This window comes from Pelophylax lessonae, assembly GCF_965119305.1.
Source record: "Pelophylax lessonae genome assembly, chromosome: 9".
Lineage (NCBI taxonomy): Eukaryota > Metazoa > Chordata > Amphibia > Anura > Ranidae > Pelophylax > Pelophylax lessonae.
The window spans coordinates 9027188-9049974 of record NC_138776.1 but is presented as its reverse complement, the minus strand read 5'-3'; the positions used below and the strand labels follow the sequence as shown (position 1 = coordinate 9049974).

The window sequence follows — 22787 nt, the reverse complement described above, 5'->3', positions numbered from 1 at the left end:
ATCTGTGTGTGCAGGAGAGGAGATCCTCCAAGAGAGAGAAAAGCTACTTGCTTTAAAGAGACAGTGCTCTCAAATTTTTTGCTGGACTTTGAAAAAATTATTATGGAGTGACTGAAGATGGGGCGGTCAAAGCTCCTGAAAGAAGCAAAGATGGCTGAGATGAGAGACTGAATTCTATGGCTGGAGGGGATGTTACCGCCTGAACGAGCCCCATACATGCCTGAACAGAGTCTGCTGAGGAGAAAGGCTGTTGTCCCTAGCAACACTGGTGCAAATGGACCAGTTATGGAGATTCAGTGCTCTCAGATGGAAAGTAAACCCAAAATGGAAGAGATGCTGAAACAAATGGTTATAGCAAATGCAAAACAACAGCAGGCAAATGCAGATTTTCAGCGGAGCTTTGCAGCTCAAAAACAGGCTCACCTAGAGAGTATTGCAGGCCTGAAAAGGAGACAGCAGACCGAGGCTGGGAGTCAGGCCAGTAACATACCGACTTTTTGGAATGAGAAGATTTTAAGCACTGTTGGAGATTGTGTAGAGTGCAAGCATGCAAGCAAGTAGAGAGAAGCATGCACAAGCTGTTGAAGAGCTTTCAGTGGGAACAGACAAAATGGGAAAAAGGAAACTTGGAAAAGGCCAAACAAGCGCTTGAAAGTGAGCGTAATGAACTAGCCAATGAGGTGAAGGCTCTTATGCAGGGCAAAGGAGACTCTGAACACAAGAGAAAAAAAGTAGAGGCACAGCTACAGGAATTGCAAGTCAAAGTATCAGAAGGTGACCGATTTCGTGCTGAGCTGTCAGAGAAGGCAAACCGACTGCAGGTTGAGTTGGACAATGTCACAAGTCTGCTTTCTCAAGCAGACAGCAAATCTAGCAAATTTGCCAAAGATTTCTCTACCTTGGAATCACAGCTGCAAGACACTCAGGAACTCTTACAAGACGAGACACGTCAAAACCTGAGCTGTAGCACAAAACTCAAACAAATGGAAGATGAGAAAAATGGCTTCCTGGAACAATTAGAAGAGGAGGAGGAAGCAAAGAAAACCCTATCGAAGCAAGTCTCAACACTTCAAGCTCAGATAGCGGATATGAAAAAGCGAATGGAAGAAAGTGTTGGTTCATTAGAAAATGTTGAAGAGGTGAAAAAGAAACTGCAGAAAGACCTTGAAGCTGCTAATCAACGCTATGAGGAAAAGGCAGCTGCTTATGACAAGCTGGAGAAGACAAAGACAAGACTTCAGCAGGAACTGGATGAACTTAGTGTGGATCTTGATCACCAGCGTCAGATTGTGTCCAACCTGGAGAAGAAGCAAAAGAAGTTTGATCAGATGCTTGGTGAGGAGAAGACGGTGTCTGCAAAATATGCAGAAGAACGTGACCGTGCAGAAGTAGAGGCTCGTGAGAAAGAGACCAAAGCCCTGTTCTTGGCTTGCTCCTTGGAGGAAGCTCTAGAGCTTAAGGCTGAACTAGAAAGAGTTAACAAACAGCTGCGTACAGAGATGGAAGATTTGGTCAGCTCCAAGGATGATGTTGGGAAAAGCGTTCAGGAGCTAGAAAAGTCTAAGCGAGCCTTAGAACAGCAAGTAGAAGAGATGAAGACTCAGTTGGAAGAACTTTAAGAGGAATTACAGGCAACAGAGGATCTGTCCCAAAGATGGGATAGTTTGCCTGATGCAGTTTATAAAAGGATCAGTGTTTTGGGGTCTGTCCTGAGTGAGCATCAGAAATTTGAGGACATGTTTGAATCATCCCTCTGGATTAAACAGTTCCTTCAAAAACTTCAAGCACGGGAAAATGTATCATTAGAACTTCAGCCAGCAAAGGAGCTGTGTAAGAAAAGTGATGATCTCTCATTTCAGGCTGAAATTCTGGTGAAGAAGTCAAGTGATATAAAAAGCTTGGAGAAAAAAGCAAACACCACCTAATGGAGAAAACTAAGGCGGTTGATGAAAACGTGAAGCAGATTAATAAGTGCCTTTCCGAGAATATTACCAAAAGGGAACTGGTGAAAGACAGGTGGCAGAAGTTTGATCGTGATTTTGAGATGCATTCCATGTGGAGTTCAGATAAAGAAAAGGAACTAGGTGACCTTGAACGGTCAAATATTTCAGCAGATATGCAATTCAACCAAATCAAGGAAATACTAAAGGAGCTACAAGGGAAAAGTAATGCAATAACAGAAAGTACATTGAAGAAGCCTGTAGTAGACTGTGTTGGTGCAGTTCCATGCTTCTTCACTGATGCAGAGAGGAGGTCTGTAATGGATACCACACGGATCGCTGAACTCAACTGTCTATGGATAATTAATGAAACTACTGCAGTGGCACTTGCATATGGAATCTATAAACAAGAACTACCAGCACCAGAAGAAAAGCCAAGGATTGTGGTTTTTATGGACCTGGGACATGCTGCATATCAAGTCTCTGTGTGTGCATTTAACAAAGGAGAACTTAAAGTACTAGCTCCTGCCTTTGACCCATATGTTGGTGGAAGGAAATTTGATGATGTACTGGTTGGCTACTTCTGTGAAGAATTTGACAAGAAATATAAACTGGATATCAAATCAAATATTAGGCCTTTACTGCTACTCGCTCAGGAGTGCGAAAAGCTTAAGAAGTTGATGAGTGCAAATGCTTCAGATCTGTCTCTAAATATTTAATGTTTTATGAATGATATTGATGTCTCTGGAAAAATGAACAGGGCTCATTTTGAAGAAATGTGTGACAGCCTGTTGTCGCGAATTGAAGGCCCTCTGTGCAGCATCTAAGAGCAAGCCAAGCTCAAGAAAGAAGATCATTCCCTTTTACAACAAAGAGTCAATGATTGTGTACAGCTGTATGAAGAAGCAACTCAAGTCACAGAAAGACGTCAAGGATCCCTGTCCAAATTAGGAGACTTCTTAAAAATACATGCAGACTCTCTAGGAGTCCTTCAAACCTTAAAAGAAACAGTAGTGGGAGCAGTCAGCTTGAATCAAGACAAAACAGATCCACTAGAAAAATTACAGACATTACTTGGAACAAAGCTAAGTGAAGCAGAGGTTCTTGAAGCTTTGTGGAAATCATTTATTGATTGCAGAAAGAGGCGGCTTAAGACTGTTGAAGACATTAAAGTTAAGACTAGCACAATTGAGTTGCCTATTGATCACTATCCTCCATGGCGGATAGGACGGGATACGTTGAACTTGTTTTTGGGAAATGAGGGAAAGATGGTTATGCAGGACAAACTTGAGAAGGAGCGAAATGCCAAAAATGCAGTTGAAGAATGTGTATATGAGATGAGGGACAAGCTGTGTGGCATTTATGAGAAATTTGTCTGTGAAGATGACAGAAACAGTTTCATCCTGAAGCTTGAAGATACAGAGAATTGGCTATATGAAGATGGAGAGGATCAGCCAAAACAAGTGTATATAGACAAGCTTACAGACTTAAAGAAAGAGCCAACCCTACAAACATTTCAACAAAGGTTAACATTTGTTAATGAACTGGAGGAGGAAATTAACTCATATCAGCATGAAAGACAGTGGCTGATGGACGAAGCAAAGCAGATTGCTCAGAAGGATTTATCTCTGGCAGCTGAAGCAGACAAAGAATTGAATGGACTGAACATTACTTGGGAAGATACAAGGAGGCTTATCAGTGAGAGTCAAGAGCAGTGCCTGGCACATGCGTGCCTGGCAACCTGTGTCCCAACCCTAGGGTTGAAAAAGGGGGGGGGGGATATGTGACAGGAAGTCAGGTAAATCTGTGGGTGTTGTCACAGACAGGAGATACATTTCCACCTTGTTTAGAAAATTCACCAATTACTATAGGGTGTCGGCTGCAGAGGTAGCCAGAAAGGTGTAAGGACGTTGAAAGAGCTTCAGCTATTCAGGATGAGGCAATTAAGGCCTCTATACATTATCCAGAGGATGACTACTGATTGCTGCCTCCTGAAGCTGTGTGCGTTGAGGAGAGCAGTCAGCTGAAAGACTTCTGAAGGTGAGGTGATGGACTTTTTCTGTGTGAAAAGAAAACAAATGGACTATTGGTTGTCTGCTGTATGACCAGCAGTGTCTGTCCAGCAGTAGGTTGGGACAGACTCCATAGGTAGGTTCCGGTGTGTGAAGGTAGATGCCCACAGTGGCCAGGGTTTATTTTATGTTTGTTTTGATTTATGCTGTTTTGATGCTTGCACTTCTTTGAAGAAAATTGCAAGAATAAACCATAGACTGTTGCTTTCAACCACTCCTTGGCTATCTCTCTGTGTAACGAACCCCCCCAAGGGGTCACTCTCATATATATATATATATATATATATATATATATATATACACATACACACACATATACACACAAGCATACCTCTAGAAACTCCTCATATTCACACACACACACACACAGATATATACAGTCAGGTCCATAAATATAGGGACATCGACACAATTCTAATCTTTTTGGCTCTATACACCACCACAATGGATTTTAAATGAAACAAACAAGATGTGCTTTAACTGCAGACGTTAAGCTTTAATTTGAGGGTATTTACATCCCAATCAGGTGAACGGTGTAGGAATTACATCAGTTTGCATATGTGCCTCCCACTTTTTAAGGGACCAAAGGTAATGTGACAAATACACAATCAAAAATCAAACTTTCACTTTTTAATACTTGGTTGAAAATCCTTTGCAGTCAATTACAGCCTGAAGTCTGGAACGGATAGACATCACCAGATGCTGGGTTTCATCCCTGGTGATGCTCTGCCAGGCCTCCACTGCAACTGTCTTCAGTTCCTGCTTGTTTTTGGAGCATTTTCCCTTCAGTTTTGTCTTCAGCAAGTGAAATGCATGCTCAATCGGATTCAGGTCAGGTGATTGACTTGGCCATTGCATAGCATTCCACTTCTTTCCCTTAAAAAACTCTTTGGTTGCTTTCGCAGTATGCTTCGGGTCATTCTCCATCTGCACTGTGAAGCGCCATCCAATGAGTTCTGAAGCATTTGGGTGAATATGAGCACATAATACAAGAGAACCTGTTCCATTGACAGCCATACTTGCCCACGCCATGACACTACCACCATGCTTCACTGATGAGGTGGAATGCTTTGGATCATGAGCAGTTCCTTTCCTTCTCCATACTCTTCTCTTCCCATCACTCTGGTACAAGTTGATCTTGGTCTCATCTGTCCATAGGATGTTGTTCCAGAACTGTGAAGGCTTTTTTAGATGTTGTTTGGCAATCTCTAATCTGGCCTTCCTGTTTTTGAGGCTCACCAATGGTTTACATCTTGTGGTGAACCCTCTATATTCACTCTGGTGAAGTCTTCTCTTGATTGTTGGCACACATACACCTACCTCCTGGAGAGTGTTCTTGATCTGGCCAACTGTTGTGAAGGGTGTTTTCTTTACCAGGGAAAGAATTCTTCGGTCATCCACCACAGTTGTTTTCCGTGGTCTTCCGCGTCTTTTAGTGTTGCTGAGCTCACCGATGCGTTCTCTCTTTTTAAGGATGTTCCAAACAGTTGATTTGGCCACACCTAATGTTTTTGCTATCTCTCTGATGGGTTTGTTTTGTTCTTTCAGCCTAATGATGGCTTGCTTCACTGATAGTGACAGCTCTTTGGATCTCAGATTGAGAGTTGACAGCAACAGATTCCAAATGCAAATAGCACACTAGAAATTAACTCTGAACCTTTTATCTGCTGCTTGTAAATGGGATAATGAGGGAATAACACACACCTGGCCATGGAACAGCTGAGCAGCCAGTTGTCCCATTACTTTTGGTCCCCTAAAAAGTGGGAGGCACATATACAAACTGTTGTAATTCCTACACCTTTCATCTGATTTGGATGTAAATACCCTCAAATTAAAGATGAAGGTCTGCAGTTAAAGCACATCTTGTTTGTTTCATTTCAAATCCATTGTGGTGGTGTATAGAGCCAAAAAGATTAAAATTGTGTTGATGTGCCAATATTTATGGACCTGACTGTGATATATATATATATATATATATATATATATATATATATACACACACACACACACACACACACACACACACACATATACACACATACTGTATATATACATACATACCCATGTGTAAATCACATTAATACGCATACTGAACCCCCCCCTTATGCAGCCACATATATATATATATATATATATATATATATATATATATATATATATATATATAATCTAATCTAACTCTCTCTCTCTATATATATATATATATATATATATATATATATATATATATATATATATATATATATACACACACATATACACACACACACACAGCCCCACTCTATCCCAGCATTTTACATATACACCGTCCCTTTAACAATTTACAAACTATATAAACATTTCATAAAAGGAAATAGAATAGCGTATTTCATATATATATATATATATATATATATATATATATACATACATACATACATACACACACACACACACACACATATATACATATACACATACACACACTTTTTATTTTTATTTTTTGTTTTTTAACCCACATACACACACATCCACACATATTTATTCCTCTTAAATACCCCCCCCTTTTTTTTTTCCACTTACCTACAATGTAGAATTTGCCTGCGTTGCTTTGCCCCCAGCTGAAACTAATTCCTCCTTAATTTGGATGAGAGAAGTAATCTCTCAGGCTCCTGGCTCCCCACCCTTTTATTTTGTTATTTTTTTATTTTTAAACACTATGCAGTCAATATAATGAAAAAATGAGCATTTAGAACCAACTCATGACCTCATAACCTAGGAAACAAACAACAGAGAGAGCGAGAACGCAAAGAGAGAAAGAGATAAAATACATGCTGCCCCTGCTGCTGTAATCAGACTTTACCACATGGATACCACAAGAGGGAAACCAACTCTACAAAGAGAACTCCTCACCCCTGAAGACCACCAGAAGGGGTTTCCCACCTTGTCGGCGCCTTTAGCAGCCTAAGATGTGGAACTGCGACCTGGGAGAGGTTGAACCCAGATGGACTCAGACGCAGTCGGCAGGTAAGAGCATTCCTCTTGAATATAACGGTCTGTAGGTGTTGATCTTTTAAGGACAAAAAGGAGAATGGGGAGATTGTTCTCAGTCATGCTTTTATAGATTTAAACAGGTCCTGTAGGTGGATACAGGGGCGGAGCTATATCATGTGTATGCTGCCATGTTGGCGTCAGGAAATTAAAGCAGCCTAGCAGGATATACAGCAGCGTGAACTTTCATCCAGCACGGGCAGAGATTGGTGGGCAAGCCGGGGGGCATACGGCTGCAATGAAAGCGAGTGCAGCTTTAAAATCGAATCTCTGATGTCAGGGCCGATATGTAGGGTTCCGCCCCTTTGTCCTGTGCATAGAAAAAACAGCCAGTGTTTATACATTGCTGGCCAGGGAAGGTGGTGACAGGGGGCAGGATGAATTGTAACTACTGTATGGGCACCCACAGCAGTGTATAATAAACCTGTGTGGGTGCACATACAGTAGTTACAATTGGTCCTTCCCCCTGCCACCTTTTTCCCTGGCCAGCAATGAATAAACACTGGCTATTTTATGCACGGGACAAAGGGGCGGAGCCCCACATATCAGCCCCACCTATTCCTGACTTTTGAGCTTTGATTTGACAGCTGCACTCGCTCTCATTCACATTGTGGCCGTACGCCTTTGGTTTGCTCACTAATCCCTGGCTGTGCTGGATGGATGGTCACACTGCTGATATCTTGCTAGACTGTCAGCAATAGAGTAATGCGGGACAATGTCCCTGTATACCGGTCTGCAGGACAAAGATTGAAATGCAGTCCCGACCAATCCAGGACTGTTAGGAGATATGCTTATATATAAATTAGCCATAACAAGGAGCAGGCACACTTTTATCTAGTAGCAAGTAATCCCCGATTTGCATTATAATAAGATTCACCTGCCTTTTTGATATACAGGAAATAACATTTATAACTTTGTGTTGGAGCAGTTGTGTAAATGGTTTTATAGATTTATGGGATGTAATGAAGTTTTGATATGGTCACATTTATCGGGTGGAGTTATGATAGGTTCAGCTGTTTATGATCAGTATGGAGTGATATGGTGTACAATTATAAAGGACCGGGGTAATCCATGACTACAACATGTATTTAGTCTGAGTCCCCTTTACATATTTTGCTGTAGGTAATTTAGAAATATCTTTTTCTTACATCTGTTTTTAAGATATTCTGAGATTTTAGTTCTACCAAGACAGCATGAGGGTTGGTGTTCTCCAGGATGTAGGTCAGATCATCTCTGTAATACTCGTATATCCTCCTCAGTGATGGATCATCATACGCAGACAGCTGGCGGCGGAACTTATCGATCCCCTCTAGAAAAAGCACAAAGAAATACATTTTGTGTTTTATATGTAGCGCTATTTTAATCACTCTAGACAGCTACTGGGGTATGATGACGCCACCTGTGTAGTATTTAGGAGCAGAGTATATAATCTGTGTGATCAGGACAGGATTTATAGTAAGTGCCAGTGCCTCCACTCAATCAGGGCTTGTGATTAGCAAGTGAAATCCCAATTGAGAAAACATTTCCATATAGACAGTAATCCACACAGCAGAGTGTTTAAATGTCCATGTATTGAAGAAATAACATTTAGTGATCCATACAACATAAGATATTCTCCTCAGGAACATGAAATCATCAACAGTGTCTCTGTGTGTCTCAGTGAGGGGATGTTACAGCACTTACAGTCTCTGTTCTTTCAGCAGGACATTTCTGTGTCCCTCATTTCTCTCTTGTTTTCAGTCTCACCCAGCAATCCTTGCTCTGCCCTTTTTGATGACCTCATACTTCTTGCAGAGAAAGAAAGAAACACAGCAACCATATTGAAAAAGGGCAAAACAAACACTGCATAACAAGAATACACATTTGAAAGATGGGCAAAGAAATTATCACATCACTACATTCTCCTCCTGCTGAAAATCCTTCCGACCCGGCAAGGATATACACATAAAATAACAAGAAAAATTAACATCGTTGTCGCCTTCTGCAGACCACTTCTCCAGAAGCAATCTATTACAGAGCTAGCTGCAAAGAAAGTATGGCTAGTAACAAATAGGCATCATGCTAACCAGTCTAGAATGAGCTGCAATCATGTCCGTCAGAACATGAGGTTGTACATAGTTCTGTAAAGCATAGCAGGGTCTTCCCAAAGTGTCATAAGTAAACACTGGTGGAGGATGTCGAACACGATCTCCTCTCCTCAACCCCTCAGGCATAAATCCAGAGAACTCTGGGACAGCATTAGTGGGGAAACTTGGTGCTCCAACCATGCCTGGAACTGTAGGCACAAAATTTTGGACTGTTGGTTCAAAAGCAGGAGTATCTGGGTTCAAACCTCCCCTCTGAGGGAGGCCCCCATCAGTACTAGGTGAAGGAACCTGTACAGGAGACTCTGGTGGAGGTGTAAACCAGTCATTGTCATCACTCTGGTCTCCACTGTTGGCACAAGGCACATCATTAGAATCTGTAGCAATGTCAGATTGTGGCTCCTCATCAACAGTAGCAACTTGTGGTACCGGAAGCAAATGATTCCTATGCCAGGCTTTGATCCGACCCTCAAGTCCTCGAATCCTGTATACTGGAATCCTAGGCAGTTTTTCTACAACTTCAAACAACTCATTTCTCCAGAGATCAGCTAACTTATGTTTGGCTGAGGGTCCCAAATTGCGGAGAAACCCTTTATCACCAGGTTGTAAGTCTTTGTAACGAACTATGGAATCAAAACGCCTTTTATTGGCAGCATTTAATTTCGCAGCATTTTCCTCAGCCATCTGATAGGCCTCTTTCAAACTCTGTTTAAGTCGTGCCACATACTGATAGTGATTCCTCTGTTCCACTCCATCAGTAGACACGCCCAACTGAATGTCAATAGGGAGACGGGCTTCTCTCCCAAACATGAGAAAATAAGGAGAAAAGCCAGTGGATTCATGTCTGGTGCAATTGTAGGCATGTACCATAGCTCCCACATGTCGGCTCCAGGTCTGCTTAGCACCATTAGGGAGGGTACCCAACATGTTCAACAAGGTACGATTGAAACGTTTAGGGAGAGCATCACCCTCTTGATGATAAGGGGTGGTGCGGCTCTTGTTGATGTTAAGCCATGTTAACAGCTCTTTAATTAGGCGACTTTCAAAGTCCCGCCCCTGGTCAGAGTGAAGTCGATTTGGCAATCCATAGTGAACAAAAAACTTCTCCCACAGCACTTTGGCTACAGTTACTGCTTTCTGATCTTTGGTGGGATAGGCTTGAGCATAGCGAGTATAGTGATCAGTCACAATCAAAATATTTCCCACACCACTGCTGTCATTGTCAATACACAAAAAGTCCATGCACACTAAATTCATGGGACCAGAACTTTTCAAGTGTTCCATAGGAGCAGCTCGAGTAGGCAGAGTTTTCCGTTGCAGACATCTCATACAACGGCGGCAATAGTCCACAACAGCTTCCCTCATTCGTGGCCAAAAGAATCGGTCTTGGATTAATCCATAGGTTTTTTTCAACTCCTAGATGCCCATGTTGATCATGCAAACTTCTCAAAACAGAGTTTCTATAGACTTGAGGGAGCACTAGCTGTCTCCTTCCAGGATGATCATGAAACAAATGTACCCTGTATAAAAGTCCATCAATTATTTTGAGCTTCTCCCATTCCTTAAGATAGTAGGTACTCTGCTCAGGTAGGTATTTTCTCATGTAGGTAGGATCTTTCCGGAAAACAGACTCTCTGACATGTCTGATTATTGGATCTCTTTTTTGTAGAAGGATCATATCTTTCTTTTGCAGCTGGATGTTTTCTGGCACCCCTAAAGCAGTGGGGCAGCAATACATATTTGGAATACACTCTTCACCAGCTCCCAGGGAATCAATAGCTCGTAGGTCAGAGAAAACAATATTGTCTCCTTGTACAGCAGCTGTAGCACAATAGGCAGCCACAATAGGCCCAGGTACTTCCTCCCAGTCACTTTCTTCCAAGTTCATGGGTAATCCAGGGCGCCTAGAAAGAGCATCAGCCCCAATATTCTTGGGACCCGGCTTGTACTTGAGAGTGAATTGATAATTAGACAAAGCAGCAAGCCACCTATGACCAGTGGCATCTAGCTTAGCTGTAGTCAAAACATAAGTGAGGGGGTTGTTGTCAGTTCTCACCTCAAACTGAGTTCCATACAAGTAATCATGCAGCTTTGCAACAATAGCCCACTTCAGGGCAAGAAATTCCAGTTTATGAACAGGATAATTATTTTCTGCTGGGCTTAGACTGCGACTTATATAAGCAACAGGCCTTAGTCCTCCTGGGTACTCTTGATGTAAGACTCCTCCCAATCCATCATAGCTGGCATCCACATGCAGAATGTATGGCTTTTGTGGGTCTGCATAAGCCAACACTGGTGCTTCTGTAAGACTTTTCTTAAGCTGTAGAAAAGCTTCCTCACAAGCAGAAGTCCATCTCTCACTGAAAGGAGTTTTGCGGTTTGTGTCCATGCCAGGGGTTTCTTTAAGCAAGTCATTAAGAGGCCGAGCAGTCTTGGAATAGCCTCTAATGAATCGACGATAATAGCCACAAAATCCCAAGAAGGACCTCAGTTCTGTCAGATTTGTGGGACGGGGCCAGGTTACCACAGCCTCCACCTTAGCAGGATCAGTTGCTACCCCTTCTGCAGATACGATGTGACCCACAAAGTTTACTGAAGAACGAGCAAACTTACATTTGTCCAGTGAAAGTTTCAGACCTTCCTTCCTCAAACGATCTAGCACTTTAAACAGTCTCTGGTCATGCTCCTCCAGAGTGGAGCCAAAGACAATTATGTCATCAAGGTAGACGATACATTGAGTGGGACAAAGGTCTCCCAGGGTCCGATCCATTAGACGTTGAAAGGTTGCAGGTGCACCACTAATGCCCTGAGGCATGCAAACAAACTGGAAAAACCCCAGGGGGCAAATAAAAGCCGTCTTTTCTTGATCTTCCTCACTCATTGGGACCTGGTAATAACCAGATCTTAAGTCCATTACTGTGAACCATTTACTGCCTTGCAGGGCATCAAGAGCTTCCTCAATGCGAGGTAGCGTGTATTGATCTGGGACTGTTTGCCGATTTAGAGTCCTGTAGTCAACACATATTCGCACCCCACCATTTTTCTTTCTGACTACCACTATTGGGGATGCATACGGGCTTTTAGACTCAGCAATGATGTTTTCATCTTTCATTTTGTGCAAGCACTCTCGAACATCATCCAGATCTTTAAGAGGTATGCGCCTGGATCTTTCTCTAAATGGGGTGCTATCTGTTAGGCGAATACTGTGCTGAATACTTTTTGCACACCCAACATCCATGTCATCGGTAGAGAAAACATCATTGTATTCCATTAGCTGCTCTCCTAGTGCCTGTTGGTGTTCTGCAGGACTATCAGCATCATTAAAAGTGAAAGTCTAATTTGATTTCTTTCTCCTTGACTTTGGCAGTGTAGGAGCTAATGGTTTCCACTGGGTAACAATAGGCTACATAGAAACATAGAATGTGTGGGCAGATAAGAACCATTTGGCCCATCTAGTCTGCCCAATATATCTGAATCCTATGAATAGTCCCTGGCCCTATCTTATATGAAGGATAGCCTTATGCCTATCCCATGCATGCTTAAACTCCTTTCCAGGCTGGTATTATAACTGGGTGTGTGGTAATGTTTTGGACAGTAACAACATCCATTCTTGGACATTTTACACGATAGTCTTTCCTTTCTGGTACTATCTCCCAGCCATTCTTTACAGCCTCTTTTGTATCAGTCTCTAGCAAAAAGAAACTACCATTTGCACTTGGTGAAATTTCCACATAAACCCGCAACACTCTCACTCCCCCTGCTGGAAGCTTATGGGACGCCATGGATTTCCCACACACCCTCCAGGAAGATCAGGAGCAAAAGTTTGGCAGATATTTTGAAGTTCTGGAGCAACAGGCAGTGAAGGTAGGGGAGTTCCCCGTTGAGGCTGAAGAAACCGTATGAAAGCAGCCTCAACAGCTTCAACATTGGAACCCACAATCATAGGAGCATACTCATTACCCCCAGGGGGAGGGCTCACATAAGCAATAACTTTAAGTGGGGGATCCTCCTTGGCTATCACACCAGGAATGAGAAGCTCAACTTCTAGGCAACCATCCATAAAAACAGGATTTTCTCCCACACCATAAACAGGCAAAGTGTCCACAGGTTGCAAAGGGAGGTGGTTTAAGTGTGGCTGATAGAAGGGCCTGTATATGATCGTCAGCTGAGAACCAGTATCAAACAGAGCAGTAGTGGGTATATCATTAACAAATTGAAAGTACATCTGCGGCCTACCCCAGGTAGCTTGGTAAACGTTTGTTTTCTTGATCTTCCATGTTTTCTTTGGTACATATGTCCAGCTTTACTGTGAATTTCAGAACTGTCAGCAAGCAGTGGACACTGACGAACTGTGTGGTCTGCTTGTCCACAGCGGAAACATTTAATGTGGAAGAGAGGCTTATCACTGGAGGTTTTATCAGCAGATAGAGCTCTAGGCTGTGGGAGTCTACCCACTTCTTTGTTCTTAGCAACAGTCTCATTTGTGGGCTCCACCCCAGAATTCTGTTTAACTTTGCTCTTGGAAGGGGTACTATAAAGAATATCAGACTCCTGTCGCTTTACTTCAGTCATAGTTTCAGTGAAAGTAAAGTTCCTTTCTCTCAAAACAACTCTTAGAAATGGTGATATTGGGTGGTGTGGCAGTAACCCCTTTATTATTTGAGCAGTCCTTAATCTGTCAACATCTGTAGGAGAGATGACCTTGTCAGTGAGCAATCTCCCCAGTAGTACTTCTAGCCTCCTCACAAACACAGAAACATCCTCTCCCTCTTTATGCTTTGTCTGTTTAAAATCAGCAAGCATCTGATCAGGGTCACGGTGCAGTCCATAAGCATCTGTCAAAATATCAATATATTCTTGAGCACTGGTACTCACATGAGTCTCCTTGTAAGCTCTGATGATAATGGATGCTGGTGGTCTTAAACTTTCCATGATGCGCTGTTTTTTCTTTTCCTCTGAGCAGGTCCATTCCTCTATCACTTGCTGTGCAAAATCTCTCCACACCTCAAAGCTTTCTTCACCAGTGGGGACAGGTAGCACTCCTGAAAAAGCCTTTAATTTGCTATAAGAATCAGCATATAAATTCTGGGCAATGACTTCAGTGACTTTTAGCAGCAGATGCTCAATATTTGTTTCCTGCTTAACAGCCGCAGCAGTCAGCATTACAGTTTCTCCTGATGAAGCAGTTGTATTCAATGGTTCACACTTATCAGGCAGGGCTGGTAACTTCCGCCTTACTGGAGGTGAACTCACTGGAAATACTACAGCACAACCAATTTCTTCAGCCCCTTTCGGATATATACAAAAGGGCCCTTTAACTGGATTTAAATCCACCTCACTGAGACAGAGATAATGGGTATACAGTTCATAACTCTCATCTTCCTCCCTCTTATCCACAGGAGAGGCATACCGCAAGGTTTCATTTGCTTTTAGCGCCTCCTGCAGTTTGTGGACGCTCACACGGATAGGTACATATGAGATAGCAAATGTCCTTTTAGGTGACAGTCCCTCTTCCAGGACCCACCCTCACAGCTTCTGTAGATAATAATGACATGTTCGTTCCTTAATGTCCTGATCCAAGATTTTTATCTCAGCAGTGCCTCCAAATGTAGCACTATTTTAATCACTCTAGACGGCTACTGGGGTATGATGACGCCACCTGTGTAGTATTTAGGAGCAGAGTATATAATCTGTGTGATCAGGACAGGATTTATAGTAAGTGCCAGTGCCTCCACTCAATCAGGGCTTGTGATTAGCAAGTGAAATCCCAATTGAGAAAACATTTCCATATAGACAGTAATCCACACAGCAGAGTGTTTAAATGTCCATGTATTGAAGAAATAACATTTAGTGATCCATACAACATAAGATATTCTCCTCAGGAACATGAAATTATCAACAGTGTCTCTGTGTGTCTCAGTGAGGGGATGTTACAGCACTTACAGTCTCTGTTCTTTCAGCAGGAAATTTCTGTGTCCCTCATGTCTCTCTTGTTTTCAGTCTCACCCAGAAAACCTTGCTCTGCCCTTTTTGATGACCTCATACTTCTTGCAGAGAAAGAAACAGAGCAACCATATTGAAAAAGGGCAAAACAAACACTGCATAACAAGAATACACATTTGAAAGATGGGCAAAGAAATTATCACATCACTACATATAAATGATGTGAGTTAAGTTCAGCATGGACTTTTGTAAGTCTGGATAAATCCTCTGCAACTGGGCAAAGGAGTAATGGAGGTTAGAATCCCTATAAAAATCAATATAACAATAGCCCTGTGAATGGGGATTTATATTTGCGCATCCACACTAACTAGATTTAAACCCCTACTAAGAAAATTTGACTTTTAACTATTTAAAATGACTGACAATGTTTATGATGCCCTTTGTCATTCATCCAATTTTCTGTGAGCCCAGGGAGCCAAGGATCCACCCCCTGGGGAATGACATGGGACCTGTCAAGGAACAAGCCGGAGAAGACCTGCCCAAAGACCTGTCATGTTAGCCAACACCCAGTATGGCCACACCCATGCACGCACACGTAATGAAAATGAATGGGCGAATGAACGTGCGCCGTGGCGCAAGCTGGTGCATCTCGGCGCACGCCACCTGCGCTAGATTCTTGCACCCTCTGGCCTTTAAAATAATTCCTGGTGCCTACCTGCTGCACCCACTTGCAAGACTCGCCTGTTGCTCCAGCTTACAGAAATTACCTGCTGTATCTGCTCTGCTGCACTTACCTTTGCAACCTGCTTCCTGTTATGTGCAGCCTGCACCACCTTCAGTTCTTCTGGGGTCCCACTGCTCACCTCATCTGGAATCCCCCTGCAGAGATATCTAAACACCAACATCTCTCATCAGTGGCAAAGCCGGAAATCCCTGCTTCTTTGGGCTTCATGTTCCCTGTTTCCACCTTCAAGGACACCTAGCACTCAGCCGCAAGGAGAGCCCTCTCTGCATTTCAGGTCCAGGGCCAGGTATATGACAGGACCCTGGTGTACTTTTGGGAGAATGCTGCAGGGAGTTCTCTGCATCATTCAGAACCTATACCACATGTAGCACCCTACAGGTAGGTGCTAGGTAAAATATATAGTGGACCTTGTCTGCCTAACAGCAGGGCTGTGATATGTTAGGTAGGGTGTCAGAGCTTCCAGATGTGCATCCTGAGGGGAGAAGTATCCCCACTGGCTCCTGTGAGAGGCTTCTCATAGGGCAGTGTGGGAAGCCCAATCAGGGGACACATCCCAGCTTGTAACTACCCCAGAAGGCAGATTAGGCTGCAAGGGATTCTGGGAGTGGGTATAAGTTTGGGGGGAAGTGCGTGGCACAGTGTCTTTGCAGGAGCAGAGTCCCAGGAAGGAGAGTGCAGCTGTCTCTCCTCCTGTCTGAGGAAGGTGGATCTTTTGGGGTGTTGCCTGAGAATCCAGAGAGTGCTGAGTTGAGCTGAGGGTATCCGGTGTGCCGAGAGCCTGCGGAGAGAGAGAGAGGGGTCCAGTCCCAGGAAAGCCTACACAGGTTGTGAGTACTGCGGATTGCCCCTAGGGTCTGCCTAGAGTCAGAGGGGACCACTCCGGAAGAGGTTCAGGGATCCAAGGTCAGCTAGCTGTAAAGGGGGTACCCAGGTTGAGGACCCTAAAGTGTAAAGGGGGTACATAGTCAGTGGACCCTGAAGAGTTCCAGGAGCAAAGGGGGCACCTGCAGTCTGGGCCCTGAATTGCATTGTGTGCGCCAGTTACCGTGTTAGCTATTTGGAGTTCTACAAAATACTACCTCAAGCTGTGCCAGGCGGGGGAAAAGTATTAAAAGACTTACACAGTGAAGCAGTGTCAGGAGTTCTACAGTTCTCAGTCTTAGATCTACTGGACTGTAAGTCGGGGATTCAACACTTCCTCTCTTTCACAGAGTGTTCTCAGAGTCAGTGAGCGTTGGCCGGCGCTGGCTAGCGTCAAGGAAGCGCCAACGGGCATTTTTCCAGGATCAAAGTCCCAATTGTAATTAGTTCAAGCCGAAAGGAGTATCCCACTCATTCCCTTCTCCCATCCCCTTAATTTATAATAAAAACCACAAACAAAGATGCCGGAGTTGTCACTGTTTCAATTATCACACCTGGGGACTCAGCTCACATGGGCTGGAGAGGATTCCGGTACTAACTACATCAGGCCACAGGCCTAGAAACCTTGCTACACACATATCACACAATCACCATGCTAAGTAACCACAAAAGTGTGCACCTCTACTTAAAGTGGAGTTACACCCAAAAGTGGGAGCTACACTTTGCTCCCCCCCCTCAGGTGCCACATTTGGCACCTTTCAGGAGGGAGGGGGGAACGGGCACCTGTTTCTGGAAGACTGTACCACGGCATCGTCACTCGGAAGTTCGGCTCCCCTCCTCCTTGCTCCGCCGTCGGGCTAGTTAGAAAGCACAGCGCGCTTCACGCATGCGCGCTAGGGAACTGGCTGTGAAGCCAAAAGGCTTCCCTGGCAGTTTTCCTAACCAATCTGGCTCGGCTGGGGTGCCGGAATCGTGGGATCCCTGGACAGGTAAGTGTCCTAATATTAAAAATCAGCAGCTACAGTATTTGTAGTTGCTGACTTTTAATTTTTTTTGTGGGGGTGGGGGGGTGGGGGTGGGCACGGTACTCCGCTTTTTTTTTAAGATCTGTTTTCTTTTTGCACAAGACAACACAGTATACATTGAGCATATAAGTAAATTGTTGAAACCCTCAGAAGATCACATCTCTGATATTGTGACAAGTATACATCTTCAATCAATAAAGGAGAGTGACAACGTTAACATAGATGGCACGTCTCCTTCCAGTCATCACAATAACATAAGAAATAGACATTTCAAAAATAAAAAACAGGGAAAGCAATGCTTAACATTGCATGATGCCATCAGCACTGTGTAATCAATATGAGAGAAGGCATGTTAATACAAGACTTAGGGGCTTGTGGAGTTTTTCAAAGCTGTAGAAGGCTCTGCCAGCCATTTAGCCCAAACCTTATTATATTTACAGGGGACATTCCCTGTTAGAATGAGTGTCTTTAAAAAGTGGCAAGCTGTTGCTGTTAGTACGCTACACGTTAGAGAATATTATTCTGAAGGAAGCATAACGAATTATTTTTAATCAATTAATTTCTTTTTAACAGCATATACCAATCATAGTGAATACAGACTACAATAGAGAATATATAAGTATTTTTTATTCACAAGACATGTATTCACAATAAATAGTTAGATTTGGGCAGTGGCGGTTCTACATTAAATTGCTCCCCGGGCAAGACTCCCTCCCGACGCCCCCCCCCCAAAAAATAACATGACAAAACTTCACATTTTGTACACACCACACGTTTTATTGTAGTAACTAGACATTAAGCCCGTTAAATTAACGGGCGCTAGAACATATGTGGTCAAAAATATGTATAAACAGACTTGTTCCAGTTAAGCGAGAGCCTCTGTCAGCTCTGCGTCCCTGTTGCCCTAGCAACGTCGAGGACATGCGCAGAGCTGACTGAGCGGCTCTCGCTTATCTCGTTCTTTTTTTCTAACAACGCGAGAGCCGCATGACGTAGCCAGCTCTGCGCATAGCGTCCCTGTTGCCCTAGCAGAGCTGACCAAGCGGCTCTCGCGTGACATCGCTCGCCCGCCGCCACTTGTAACACCCGCTGCCGCTTAGCAGTAAGTCCGGGCGAGCGCACATCCGCCGCGTGCCCGCGCACACCCGCCGCTTCAACAGTTTCGCCCGGTGTTCTATCAGATTTCCCTACCCCATCAGCTGTGGATTCGTCATGCAGCAGCTTGTACCTGCGTCACACGTCCTATTGGGCATGCGCAGAATAGGTAGGAAATTATGATAGCATCGTAAGGGGTCAGACAAAAGTCCTAGTGTGCATGCGCACCAACGGGTCGGGCAGCAGGATCTCTTATAACAAACATCCATCCAATCTCAATGGCACACACTGCGCTGACCTGACACTGCACCGACCCGACAATCCGATCCCCATGCCCCACACTGCGCCGACCCGACAATGAGACAGTTGGCGTGCGCATGTGGGTAGGGAATAGGATTGTCCGATCGGCGCAGTGTGTGCCATGGAGATGGGATGTATGTTTGTTATAAGAGATGGCGCTGCCTGATCCGTTGGTGCACATGCACCTGCTCATGCGCAGTAGGATTTGTGCCTCAGCCCTTACGATGTTATCAAAATTCCCTACCTATTCTGCCAATGTTCCCTCTAATTTTTTACTGTGCTGAGCAAGTAAAAAAATTTCTGTGCGCAAACCTTTAGACTGAGCAATGGGGGGGGGGGGGGGACGTCAATGCAGAGTGCCCACAGCGTTGCCCCCAATCGCAGAGTGCCCACAGCGATGTCCCCAATCGCAGAGTGCCCACAGCGATGCCCCCAATAGCAGAGTGCCCACAGCGATGCCCCCAATCGCAGAGTGCCCACAGCGATGCCCCCAATCGCAGAGTGCCCACAGCGATGTCCCCAGTCGCAGAGTGCCCACAGCGATGCCCCCAATAGCAGAGTGCCCACAGCGATGTCCCCAATCGCAGAGTGCCCACAGCGATGCCCCCAATCGCAGAGTGCCCACAGCGATGCCCCCAATCGCAGAGTGCCCACAGCGATGCCCCCAGTCGCAGAGTGCCCACAGCGATGTCCCCAATCGCAGAGTGCCCACAGCGATGCCCCCAATAGCAGAGTGCCCACAGCGATGCCCCCAATTGCAGAGTGCCCACAGCGATGCCCCCAATCAATGCAGAGAAGCCAGCGTCCCCCCCGTGCACTTACCTTCTCTTCCGTTCAGTCCCCGGCTTCCCGCGTCTCTTCAGTCCTCCCGGCGCCTCCTCCGGGTGTCCGTCATCCTGGGCGCCCCGTGCAGGCCTGATCCCGCCCCGTGCAGGCCTGATCCCCGGCCTCTCCTAAAGGCCGCGGGCCGGCCGCAGTCTCCGCACTCCGGGGGGTGGCAGTCTCCACAGATCGGAACGAAACCCCCAGCCAGGGCAGGTGTACTGCAGTACACCGACGGATGTTGAAAGGTGGGCGGGGATCTCCACCCAGCGCCGCCCAGTGTTCTCTGCGTCCCAAATCACAATGGCTGTCCGTGGTGCACATGCACAGTAGCGCATTTCCACGGACACAGGGAATGGACGCAGGGACACTGGGGTTTTATTAATATAGATACTATGTCATTCCGTAACAGACCAATTTTTGCAAAAAATAAATAAATAAACTGCTCATAACTTAAATATACTCTGTACAAACCAATATTATTTAAGAAAAAATATTTTAAATTATTAAGAATAATATACAAATAAAATATAGAATAAATCACACTAAAGAAAATTAAATTATTTCACTGCAGAATAGAAAACACAAACTGAAACTAAAATCTGACATTTCTGGCCTTTCTAGATACAAAGTCATCAATAATGGCATCATATGAGATATGCTCCCCTACTGAATGATTAATGCTTATGACAGCAAAGCCAGTGAGCCGTTCCTGAGACATGGTTGACCTCAGGTATGTCTTGATTAACTTCAGTTTGGAAAAGCTTCTCTCTGCTTGAGCCACAGTCACTGGCAGGGTAAGTGCAATCCTGAGAGCAGTCCAAAAGTTGGGGTAGATCTCAGATAGATCCTTATCGTGCATGAAAGTGATAAGCTCAAGGAGGCTCATGGTTTTTGATGGCAGGTGAGGGAAGTTCTTGATTTCCTGCAAAAGCTCTCTACTGTCCAAATCAGAATGCCCTTCGAAGTGCAATGTGGTACCTAGAGCATTGCACTGCTCTGCTAGCTCCTCATCTGCAAGACTAGGGAAATTTGTCAAAACCCCAAATTTGTTTTCCACATTTTCCAATGTGGTAAATCTCTCCGCGATGGCTGACAGGGCTGCATCAAGAACAACATTGAAGAATCCAATCTCCAACTTCCTAAGGGCATCACTGAAAGGCTCATCATGTAATTCATATGAGAAGTGGCGCTTTGTGGACCTCAGCATTTATTTTTTTCAAAACAGCTTCCACATTCATTTCTTCACAAATGTCTTTGGTCGCCATCTGTGCAGTCACAAAGCCACTTGCCCTGTAGCTCTGGAGACCTTGCTCAGTCTTCTTCAAAAGATTCACAGCTAGGTCGACATGCATATTTGGAGACTGCATGAGTTTACTGACATGCTGTATTGCAGATAGCATGTCATACCAAACAACCATGCAGATGCTGAAGCGGTACGACCCCACCTCCTCAGACAAAGACTGGGCCTCAGCCTTTATAGCAGAGTCTTTGGTGTTGTCTCTCACCTCAATTAAAGCCTCTCTCACGGCAGCTCCGTGGTACCTCATGGGCTCAACGCTCTTGACCTTGCTCTCCCACCTTGTTTCTGCCCACATCTTTAAGGTGATGCTCACATGGTTCTTCAGAATGGACCATCTTTGGGAGGAGGCTGAAAATAATGTGTAAAGCTTTTGCAGTACAACAAAATAGCTCATAGCATCCACAGATCCCTTAGCAGCATCACACACACAACTAAATTTAATGTATGCACCCCACAAGGCACAAACAGAGCTCTGGGATTCTTTTCTAAGAGCCTGGCTTGAACTCCCTTATTTTTGCCCTTCATGTTTGCCCCGTTGTCATATGATTGTCCTCTGCAGTCGTCAAAAGGAATTCCCAACTCCTCAAGTCTTGTCAGGATCATGGATGCCAAGTGCTTCCCTGTGGACTCCTCTGCCTTCAAAAATCCCATAAAATGTTCCCTGATATGGGGCTTCTCCATCAGTGACACCACTCTAATGACCACTGACAACTGTTCTATGTGGCTTATATCTGGAGTGCAGTCCAGAATTATTGAAAAAAAACTTTGCCTGTTTAATGTCATCCACTATATCAGATATGATTTTGCTGCTTAACAAATCAATCAGCTCATTCTGCACATGATGCCCTAGGTAGCTGTTGTGACTTGCTGTTCCTCTTTCTTTTATGGTTAAGGTGATCTTTCATAATGGGATCAAACTTGGCCATAAATTCGACCTCTTTGAGAAAATTCCCATTTGATGGTGTGAACAGTGTTTCTGTGTGTCCCCAGAGCCAAATTTCGAACCGCCAGCGACTGTACAATAGCAGTGAGACGTGTCAGCACTGCTCTCCATCTCACCCTCTCAGCCTCAAGTAGTGCCTCCTCCTGCTTATCAATAGTTTGTCCACTTCTTAACCTCACTGCCAGTTCCTTCCATGCTTTCATGCAATTGAGATGTTCTGTACTGTTTTCATGTGATGTGAGGTGAGTGCTCGCATGTTTCCAATTTGCCATTCCTGAAATTGTTAAATGAATGTTCCTCTTGGAAAACAATTTGCAGCAGAAGCAAAAGAGGCCGTTGTTCTTCATGGAATATATCAGCCAACTTCTTGCCATCTTTTCACCACTAACTAATGTCTTTTTAAAATATTGGTGATGGCAACTTCGTCCATCACTCTCATTCCTCTGGAAAACAAAGTCAGTTGGCAACCTACTTGGTCCTCTGTGAACCAGCTCAGTCCGAATCCTGTCAGTCAGAGGTGACTCAGGTGAGGGCCAGTTAGCAGGGTCAGTTGACAGAGGCTCCTCCTCAGCAGTGGGGCTGAGTGGGGGTTCAGCTCCAGACATTTCTATCAGACAACATAGT

General features: G+C 44.4%; 1 protein-coding gene across 2 annotated transcripts in view; it reads right to left on the bottom strand.

Annotated features, from left to right (window-relative positions):
- LOC309564529 (NACHT, LRR and PYD domains-containing protein 12-like) overlaps positions 1-22787 on the bottom strand; it is a 579648-nt gene that overhangs the window by 505002 nt on the left and 51859 nt on the right. For both annotated transcript variants that reach the window (XM_082269162.1, XM_082269163.1), the window contains exon 2: positions 8191-8351. In XM_082269162.1, the coding sequence (XP_082125288.1) occupies positions 8191-8351 (161 nt within the window). The remainder of the gene's footprint in view (positions 1-8190; positions 8352-22787) is intronic.